Consider the following 10,724-nt stretch of genomic DNA (forward strand, 5'->3'; position numbering starts at 1 on the left):
GTGTCTGGGGCCATCGTGGCTCCTTGAGACACTGAGCACAGAGTGAGTGAGCCTGCGTGTCCGCGCGGGTAAGAGAGGGAGGGAGAAACACACAGCCCGAAGGCTCCAGACCTTAGCAGGTGTTTCACCTTCTCTGGCCTCGCTGTCTCGTGTCCAGTGGGTTCATGTGTAAATACGCTTTCCTGGAGCTCTTCTGTGTGCTGTGTATCACTACACAACACGCCCACCAGAATCCCTAAAGCGAGATCCGATCTCTGACCCCGAGTCCAGCCACTTCGTCTGCAGTCTCTCCCAGTGGGTCCTGCCCTCCTCTCTCCTACCACAGAGGGCATCACAGGGAGACCCCTGGGTCTTGGAATGGGATCCCGGGAGTCCTGGGTCTAGCCTTGGCCTCCTGCTGCCCTGCCCCCAGGGCCCAGAGGGAGGTGAGGAGAGGGGAGGGGACAAGGGTCCGGGTGCGACCAGCTGCACCCGGCCAGGAAGCCGCTTTGGTTCCTGGTTCCCACTGGGGCCAGAGTGACACCTGATCCTGGGAGATTGTGAAATGACAGGAGGTGGCAGTCGGCCCGCCTGCCTTGTGTGCTGAGCCCTCTACCCGCAAGGGTTCAGCCCCGCCCCTACCCCCACGCCCCCCAGGAACCCAGTTAAATCTTCCTGACGGCGCCTCATTCCCGCACCCCGCCCTGGCGAGCACCATGCCTGCCTGCCGCCTCGGTCCTCTCCTCGCCGCCCTCCTCCTTGGCCTGCTTCTGGGCTTCCCCCCGGTCACAGGTGAGTGGGGCGGGGAAAGGCTGGGTGCCCAGAGGGGCCGAACCAGGAGCGCAGGAACAGAGCCCGGCAGGAGCCTAGCCTCTCCGAGCAGTGAGGATTCCCCACGGCGGAAGTGGGGAGTCCCCTGCAGACTAAAATGTGGGGATCCCTGGTGCTCTGAAGGCAGTAGCCCTTGGGCTTCAGATGTGTGGTCCAGTGTGCTGGGGGTGCGCGGAGGCCACTGAAAACTGCCCCTTATACCTAGGATGGGGCGGGGGCGGCGGGGGTGGGGAGGTTCTTTGCTGATCTTGGAGATGCAGTGGCCAGTGGCGGGGACCCTCTGCCGGACATCGGAAGCTCCTAGACGCTCAGTTGGGCTGGGGTCTCCCAAAATTGACGGCTCAGAGGCCAAGGGTTTGGTCCCTCCTGTCCTCCCAGGTATTGGAGGACCCCGTCCCTGGAGGTGGGGCTCTCTGAAGACAGTTAGGGTGGGGCCTAGGGACCGAGACTCAGAATTCCGGCGGGGGGGATTGAGATTGGGGGCCATCAGACACGAGGTGGGCATCCTCTGAGAGCGGGCCCGGGTCCCCCACTACCCGTCCACCTCCCAGGCGCAGGCACAGAGAAGCCGGGTGTGTGTCCCGAGCTGGAGGGTGAGGCGAACTGCACGAAGGCGTGCGTCTCGGATGAGGACTGTAATGACAACCTTAAGTGCTGCCAGGCCGGCTGCGCCACCGTCTGCCAGATGCCTAATGGTAACTTGGGGGACCCTCGCGGGCCGGGGCGGGGCAGCGGGGGTGCGGGAGAAGGGAGCGCCCCGTTCCGGGCACACCAGCGCGACCGACCCAGGGGTCCAGGACCAGGTCGAGGTGGCTGGAACCGGATCAGCCCGTGCTCTCCCTCCCGCGGCCCCTGGGAGACCGAAGCGTAGCTGACATGCCGCCGAGGGGAAGGGAGGTCCCCCACTCCCAGCCTGATTCATCGCTCTGGTGCATGACGGACTTCCGGGACGCACCTCGGGGACGTGGTTCCGGACCATTGTTCCCTGAGATCTGGGCGCCAGGGTCGAAGCTTCCTCCTGGCAGGGGTTTTAGCCGCGGGGCAGCCCTGGGCTGTCCAATGGGCTGGGTCCCAAAATCTGGGACTCGCTCCCGTGCCAGAACCCTTTTCCTGTGGCTTCCCCAGCCCTGGGGGAAGGCTTTGGGACGCCTACTGGCCCGGACTCCCCAAATTCCTCTGTCCAGATGGAGGCTTTCCAGATTTAGGAGAGCATTCCGCCCATCTTAAAGATGTGATGCAAGCTGCAAAAAGAGAGAAAGGTTCTTGTCCAAGGTCACACTGCCATCCCTGGCTGGACAGGACTCATAACACAGTGGGTCCCTTTTTTGTCTGAGTGGCTTGAGGAAAGTCAGGACCCCATCCTGAGCAGCCCTCCCCCTTCCTCCTCTTAACACCCTCTCTTCTGCTCTGAAGACTGAGAGAGAGAGAGTGTGTGTGAAGCTTACCCTTCATAGAGAGCACTTGCTGGAGCTCAAGACTGTCCCGCAGGTCCTAGGGACTCCTTACCTGAGCAGGAAGGGGTCTGAAACAGCTTGGACTCTGAGCATCTTGTTTTTCAGAGGGAAAAACTGAGGACCAGAAGCCAGGATATGACCTGATCCCACTGTGTTGGGATCGCTGGTCTTTACCCAGAGAAAAAGTCCCTGTGATGCTCCCTCCCTGTGATTTCTCTGAAGATGCCTGCAGGGCCAGGAAGGCCTGTAATCAGAGACCTCAGTCAGAGCAGGGTGGTGGGAGCTGGAGGGAGGAACAGTCTGTCAGGGGGGCTTGTGGATCTGGGGATCTCTACTGCTGCTGCTACTGCTAAGTCACTTAAGTCGTGTCCGACTCTGTGCGACCCCATAGATGGCAGCCCACCAGGCTCCCCCGTCCCTGGGATTCTCCAGGCAAGAACACTGGAGTGGGTTGCCATTTCCTTCTCCAATACATGAAAGTGAAAAATGAAAGTGAAGTCGCTCAGTCGTGTCCGACCCCAAGCGACCCCATGGACTGCAGCCTACCAGGCTCCTCCACCCATGGGATTGTCCAGGCAAGAGTACTCTAACCTGGACCAAAGTGAGGAAAACCAGGAGAGGAGGACATTGGCAGAGAAAGACAGACAGATGAGAGGTGAGTAGGGCGAAAAGAGGAGTTTCTGCTTGGGGGAGTCTCTGCTGCTCCCCGGTCTCGGATAGACTGAGGTAGGAAGAGGGGCAGGGACAGAGGGTCTCCTGGATCAGAATCCTCATTGTACCATCTGCAGGTTGTGTGTCCTGAGCAAGTGGCTTCACCTCGCTGAGCCTCTGCTTTCTCCTTGACATAATGGGATGAGAATCACAGATGTTGTAGGACTGACATGAGGCTAAATGAAATGGTACACATGAGATGTCTCATGAGAGAGTAGACCCTCCACTCACAGTGGTTTGTTTGGTGAGTCACGGGCTCCTGATGCCCTTCTGTCCTGGGGCAGCTCAGTATTGAGAGGTCCTGCCCTTCTCTAGGGAAAGGGTATCTCTGTGCAGGAAGGCAGCCCCCTGTGTCCTCTCAGCTCATCACCCAGCTCTGTGCCTGCTTGATGTTTGGCTGGACTTGCTCCTGGGGCTTCTGGGCACTGAGCCCAGCTCCCTCCTCCTTGAGCCTGGAGTGGAGCACAGGGTGTGTGTGTGTGTGTGTGTGTGTGTGTGTGTCTGTGTGTCTGTGTGTCTGTGTGTCTGTGTGTGTCTGTGGACATTGAAAGGCTGGGCTCAGGTCTTGGTTTTACTTCTGGTCAGCAGCGTGATGTTGGGTGATGCCTTCACGTCTCTGGGTTTATTTTCCTCCGCTGTAATAAGAATACAGCAGAAGTATCCCCTACAGAAGAGAGGTGTGATGTGAAAATTAAAGGACAAAATGGATTTGCACTAAGAACTTGTTAATTGGCACATCTCTGTGGTGTGTGTGTGCGTGTGTGTGTGTGTGTGCGTGTGTGTGCACTAGTGGAAGAATGCTTCTCTGGGTGTTAGAGTGAGAGTGTAGAGGGGACCTTGGTTCCACCTGGTTGTAACTAGGAGTGAGTATACGGGAGTGAAGGCGTTGTGGTTGCGTCACCCTGACATGGGCGCTATGGTTTACTGCTTACAAAGCAACAGAATGCATGGTGCACAGACTTGAAGCCAGTTTCCTGGGTTCAAATCCTGTCTCTACCCTGTTTGACTTAAAGCAAATTATTTAACTTCTTGTTGACTCAATTTCCTCATCTGCAACATGAGAAAATAGTTACAGCTCCATGTCCCAGGTTCTAGGATTATCCTGAGGATTAGATGAGTTAATAAACGTTGCAAGCTTTGGATAATGCCTGCTACTTAGAAGGAACTAAGTGTTAACGGCTGCCTTTGCTCATCATCATTATTATTGCTACCAAGAACGTTGACTTCTCAGGGAGAAGTCTGCTGCCTCTGTTGCTTCCATAACAACCCTGTGGTGTGGTCAGCGCTGATCTCATCTGACACCTGAAGACACAGGACTCTGGGGGATTTCCCTCCTGAGGCCACAAAGTTAGGAGAAGGCAGAGCTGGGACTCACACTGGAGTCCAGTGATCTCAAAACTCCTGGGAGGAGAGAACAGAAGGAAGGGAGGTTGCAGATAAACTTCCAAGCCCCCTGAGATTCGCTCAGGCATGCAGCTGTCTTATTTGTGAATCCAGGTGGGCAGACATGCTGTGGAGACGTGTGCAGCCACCTGCCTCCACTCTGCTGACCACCTCTTACTCCTTTTTCTACCCAGAGAAGAAGGGCTCATGCCCTAAGGTGGACATCGCCTTCCCCCAGCTCGGCCTCTGCCGGGACCAGTGCCAGGTGGACAGCCAGTGTTCTGACCTGTTGAAATGCTGCCTCAATGGTTGCGGGAAAGTGTCCTGTGTCACCCCTGTCTTCTGAGGTAGGTGCCCTGGGATGGGGGGAGGGATACATTGATACCCAGATGTGACAACCTCTGCAGGAGGCTGAAAAGGAGCCCCTGAGCTAACACAGTGCTATTCGCTTATCCATCCTTTGATTTGTTCTCATCCACTCAACAGACAGTCACTGAGCATCTGTCATGGACGGTGCACTGCTCTAGGTGCTGGGATGCTCCATGAGTAAACAAACCCAACAAAAATTTATCTCTAGAGCACCTAGAGCAGTGCACCACCCTGGTAGCTCAGTTGGTATAGAACCTGCCTGCAGTGCAGGAGACCGGGGTTCAATCCCTGGGTTGGGAAGATCCTCTTGAGAAGGAAATGGCAAACCACTCAAGTATACTTGCCTGGAAAATCCCATGGACAGAGGAGCCTGGTAGGCTGCAGCCCATAGGGTCGCAAAGAGTCGGGCGTGACTGAGCGACTGACACCTTCAACACCTTCATTCCCTGTAAAATGTTAGCAGGAGATAAGTGACCTGGAGAAAAAGAAAACAGAAGGAGGTTTCGGAGTAGGGATGGGGAGCATCAGGGAGCTGTGTTGCAGTTTTATCACAGGACCTTCCAAAAGGCAGCTTTTCAACAAACTTGTTGGAGATGATGGAAGGAACTGGGAGCTTTCAGAGAGACTGTTACGACCAGTGGGGGCAGCAGATATAAAGCAGTGGAACCCCTGGTGTGTTTCAGGAAAAGCCTGAAGTCTGGAGCCTATGATCAAAAAGAGGGCAATAGAGGAGAGGGTCAGAGAGGCATTTTGTTTATTTATGGCTGCACTGGGTCTTCACTGCTATGCACAGGCTTTCTCTGGTTGCAGCAAGCTGGGGCTACTCTGTGTTGCGTTGCACAGGTTGCTTATTGTGGTGGCTTCTGTTGTTGCAGAGCCCAGGCTCTAGGCAACTGGGCTTCAGTAACTGCAGCACGCAGGCTCAGTAGTTGTAGCACATGGTCTTAGTTGCTCTGCGGCATGTGGAATCTTCCTGGACCAGGGATCGGACCCAGGTCCCCTGTATTGGCAGGCAGATTCTTAACCACTGGACCACCAGGAAAGTCCAGGACTTTGGTCTTGACCCAGAGATGTTGGGCCCTTGGAAATGGACATGCTCTTGATTTGAATTTAGAAGGATTGCTCTGGCTGCTGTGTGGAGACCCTAGAGGGAGCAATAGCAGAAGCAGGGAGACCAGCTAGGAGGCTCCTGCAAGAGGCCAGGTGGGAGGTGATGGACCAGGTGACCGGTGATGGACCAGGTGAGCTAAGAGGCTGAGTTTGTGACATACATGAAGGTGGATGGGACAATACTTGCTGATTATTTGGGCTGTGAGATTTACTCGTTTTCCCCTTCACTTGTGCACTTACTCTGTGGCCGACAGGGCTACATTCACCTGCTGTGAGTGGTTCTCATGCCTAAAGATAAGATCGTGGATCCTCTCTTTCCCCACAGATAATTAAAAATAAAACAATATTAAGTCTCACAGCAAGCATAAGAAAGTAAACAGAGGGACTTCCCTGGTGGTTCCATGGCTAAGAGTCTGAGCTCCCAATGCAGGAGGCCTGGGTTCGATCCCTGGTCAAGGAAATAGATCCCACATGCTGCAACTCAGACCCAGTGCAGCCAAATGAATAAATACATAAAGATTTAAAAAAACAAAAAAAGAAGAAGAAGAGAAAGAGAAACAAAACCCAAAGCACATGCATCTTCAGCCCATTGAGGGATCCAGCACTGTGCCATGTGCTGGGAGAGAAGGTGACGGCTGCCCTTCCTCACCAAGTTTGCAGCCAGGTGACCGAGGCCGACAGTTGGAGAGACACTCCCAATGCCTATAATCAGTGCGGCAGTGGAGGGCAGGGCTGGGTGTGCTAAGAACACAGGAGGAAAGCTCAGCCAGGTTACGGTGGGGGAAGGAGGGAGCAGGGTTCTGAGCCAGTCCTGAAGGATGAGTGAAAGGTCGATAGTCTGATGAAGTACAGTGGTAGGCAAGCTGTTCCAGATGGAGGGAACGGGACAAGCAAGCCCCCTGGTTGTAATCTCATTTCTAATCATGCGCTGCTGTTGATAAGTTCTCAGTCAACAGACTGGCTGGTCACTGATGTAACCTATTGTTCAGATGTGAAGACTGAGACCTAGAGAGAGGGGAGGACATACCCAAGGACCCATGGTTGCTAATTCAGTGCCTGAAAGGGAAGCACGGTCTCCCCAGGGCCCAGAGCTCTCCAGTGATGCCAGCTGCCTCTTGCCTTCATGGGTACCAACAGCATGGGCTGGCATTGCAGTCAGGAAGACCTAGGTTCAGATTTCAGCTCTGACAGGTGGAAGGATTCTTCGGGAGATAAATGACAGTGACCCCTCGTGAATGATCACAGCGGTCAGTCAGGACCATGGTATACCCAGGTGTATCCTGGGATGGTCAGAGCAGAAGGGGTGAGTCTAGGACCTTCAGAAAAATGCCAGCAGAGCCCCAGGGCCTCGAGAAAGTGAGGCTTTGCTGGGGGGGTGGCGGGTAGGAAGGTAGTGGGGGATGTGATGGAGTGGGAGGAGCTTTGGATCAGAATTTAAGCTGCAGGCACTCTTGTCTAGTGTCCCAGGTGTTGTTGTTGATGGTATTATTATGATTTTCTTCCTCCAGCTCCAGCCACCGCAGCCTGTGGACTGAGGGAGCAGCAGTCCTGCCTGGCCCTGTCTGGCTCCAGCCCAGCTGCCCTCCTCCCTTCCTGGCCTCTTTCCTCCCTCCTGAGCTGACCACAGCTGCTTCTTTTTCCAACCAATAAAGTGACTGCTTCCAGCACTGGCGGGCCTGTGGCCTCTGTTATAATTTGGGCACATTCCATTCCTGCCTGCACCCGCGGGCTGGGGAGGCGGGAGTGGGCGTGGCCACCAGATCGTCCAGGCAGAGTGCTAGAAGAGACAGCTGCCACACGGTGACACAGTGAAGGTAACTCAGGGCTCTGTGTGCCGAGCCCCTTCCCCAGTTAATCCACCCACCAGCCCTGTGCAGATGCAGGTTATTCTCCCAGAGTGATGGAGGAGAGAACTGGGGCTCAGAGATGCTGGAATCCTTCCAGAGTTGCTGGGAGTTCTGACATCAGCAGCAGGTACTGTGTGCCTGACACAGGGCTGGGAGATTCACTTGTAAGATCTCCTGAATCCCGCAAATAGCCCTCAGATTGTGATAAGGGCTTCCTTGGTGGCTCAATGGTAAAGAATCTGCCAGGAGACCTGGGTTGGATCCCTCATCTGGGAAGATCCCACGTGCCATGGAACAACTAAGCTCTTGGGTCTCAACTATTGAGCCGGTGTTACAGATGGGTCTCAGCCAAGTTACTTGCTTGGGGCCACACAGAAAGAAGGTAACAAAGTCAGGGTGCTTTCTTGTAGGTTTTTGTTTTTGTTTTAATCAAGCTGTTATTTTGTAGAAATAACGCTTACATGGATCACAATTCAAAAGGTAGAAAAAAAGGGTATACAACGTATGTACCACATCTTCTTTAAAATAAACAGCCAGGCTTCCCTGGTGGCTCAGTGGGAAAGAATCGGCCTGCCAGTGCAGGAGACCAGGGTTGGATTCCACATGCATCAGAGCCCAACTATGGCCTAGACGGCTTGGGATGGGGGGAGAGGGAGGTGATATATAAAAAGATATAAACATACATAGAGCTGATTTACTCCATTGTACAGGAGAAACTAACTCAACATTCTAAAGCAATTATACTCCAAAAAAAGAAAAGAATACACAATGAAACGTCGTTCACCCTTGACACTCTTCCTCCACCCCCAGCCACTTTGTTCTGTTTTTCTTCAAGAATTCCTTTTTGGAAAAATCTGTATTTGTCACCGCATTGCTTCTGTTTTATGATTTGGTTTTGTGGCAGCAACATGTGGGATCTTAGTTCCCCAACGAGGGATGGAACCCACACCTTCTGCTTTGGAAAGCAAAATCTTAGCCAGCAGAACATCAGACAAGTCCCTATTCTGTTGTTTTCTGTGGAGACCATGAATGCTATCAGTTTCTTGTATCTTCTTTCCAAGCTAGAGCTCAAGTTCACTCCCTCTATCCTGTACCGTTCTCTTTATCCCCTCCTCTCTATCCCTTCTTTCTATATTTATTTATTCTCTCCATCTCCTGGCTCCCAGGGCCAGAATCCTGGTTATCTGCCAGCCTTCCAGAGCGCAAGGCAGGGTCTCTTCTTGCACTGACCTCCCATCTCCAACAACAGGCTGCCTTGCTGTTGTCTCTAAACCCCACCTCCAGTCTAGAGGGCTCTGTACGGTAAAACTGATGCAAAAACAAATATCTGCTCTGCAGTAAAGTGCAGGTTGAGGTTGATGGGATAATAGAAAGCTACCTTTGAGGGAGCCAGAGCTTAAAAGTGAAGTTCTGAAGCCAGACCAGTAGAGGACAGCCCTGCCTGAGGAACAGCGTAAGCAGAGGTATTGCTCATGTGGGGAATACTTTTCGAGCTCTTAACTATATGTTCTGTTCTAGATGGGCCGGATTTGAGATCAAGGAGGTGTGTGGTGTATGCGTGTGTGAATGTGTGCGTGTAGGGGGGAAGAACAAATAAATGAATGAAACAAGGATAACATGTCAGGAGATGGCAAGATGTTAGCAAACTATAAAGATGAGTAAGATGACTAGTGGGTCCAGGGGATGGGGAGAGGAGGGGGCAGTTGCTTTGCAGAGCGTATTCAGGGAAGGTCTTTCCTAAGGTGTCATTCAAGCCATGAGCTGAGTGAAGAAGGACAGGAGCCATGTGAAATCCATGGAAAGAGCTGTCCAGACCGAGGAAATTTCTAGGACTGAGAACCTGAGGTCAGAGTGTGCTCAGGGTGCTTAAGGATCATGGCTGGAGTGGTGAGGGGTCAGGAGCACCAGGGGAGATAGAGAGGCATGTGGGCACAGATTACGGAGGGCCCTGTGGTCACTACAAGGACTTTGCCTCTTATTCTGAGGAATTTAGGACCTCTGGTGGGGGTTTGAGCAGCAGGACAACGTCATCTTACATTTGAAAAAGATCCTTCTGGCTAGACTGTGGGACTTTCCTGGTGGTCCAGTGGTTAAGAATCCTCTTGCCATGCAAGGGACACATGTTCCATCCCTAGTCTGGGAAGATCGCACATGCCGTGGAGCAACTGAGCCCGCATCCCACAACTGCAGACCCCCCATGTAGAGTCCAGGCACCTTGAAGAAAAGCCCCCTCAATGAGATGCCCAGCACAGCCAAAATTAAATTTAAGAATCGCCTTTGGGGGCGATGTGGAAACAGAGAGAGCAGTTGGGTGACCCAAAAGGACATGGAAGAAATGACTTTTTTTTTTTTGCCTCTTCAGCTACTAATATGTATGAGACCTCCAAACTGTCAGCCCTAATGCCCTGGGAGCTAGGGCTGTACCGGCCATGCGGCTCCTATGACTCCTGTGTAGTTCTGCATGTCCTGTCTATTGATGGAGCTTTGGGAAATTAGCTCACGAAATAATCACATTGCAAACACAACAAATATTCCCCTTCCTGCCACACGAGCACGTTTACCCAGCTGATCAAAAGTGAGGGGGTTAGGAAAACATAAAAACAGCGATGGCTGACGACGCTGTTAGTCATCCATTCACAGCTGCAATCTGGTGAGTATCTGGTTTCTTCAGCTATTACAGATAGTACTTGGGGGGAGCTGCAGTGCCCCCTTCAGTCACAGAAAAGCATAGCATTTGAAGGTGCTGCCTGCAGAGCATTGAGGTCCTGGACCCAGAAGTCTCTGTGTATCCCCTACAGATGGGATATCAACCCCACAGAAGCCCAGTGCCCAGCCAAACCAAGCCTACTGGGTTGAGCTTATTATATAAAAGGTGGAACCCCCTGGAGCTACTGTACCCACCCCCTCATTATTGCAAGCTTCACATCTTGAACAGCCCTCTGGAGATTTTTCACCAGATGAACGATCCAAAGCCTGTGGTTTATTACGGGCTACGATTAGGTTTAGGGTTATGGTTAGAATCTTGGCACCACTAGGGGAA

General features: G+C 53.0%; 1 protein-coding gene across 1 annotated transcript; it reads left to right on the forward strand.

The window, feature by feature from the left end:
- Positions 1 to 262: 262 nt before the first annotated feature.
- On the forward strand, positions 263 to 7,504 carry WFDC2 (WAP four-disulfide core domain 2). Its single transcript, XM_069547000.1, has 4 exons — positions 263 to 771; positions 1,362 to 1,505; positions 4,553 to 4,705; positions 7,346 to 7,504. Exons 1-3 carry the CDS (start codon positions 696 to 698, stop codon positions 4,702 to 4,704), a joined length of 372 nt encoding a protein of 123 aa, XP_069403101.1. The 5' UTR covers positions 263 to 695; the 3' UTR covers position 4,705; positions 7,346 to 7,504.
- The last annotated feature ends 3,220 nt before the right edge of the window (positions 7,505 to 10,724 follow it).

Source organism: Ovis canadensis, chromosome 13 (assembly GCF_042477335.2).
Source record: "Ovis canadensis isolate MfBH-ARS-UI-01 breed Bighorn chromosome 13, ARS-UI_OviCan_v2, whole genome shotgun sequence".
Lineage (NCBI taxonomy): Eukaryota > Metazoa > Chordata > Mammalia > Artiodactyla > Bovidae > Ovis > Ovis canadensis.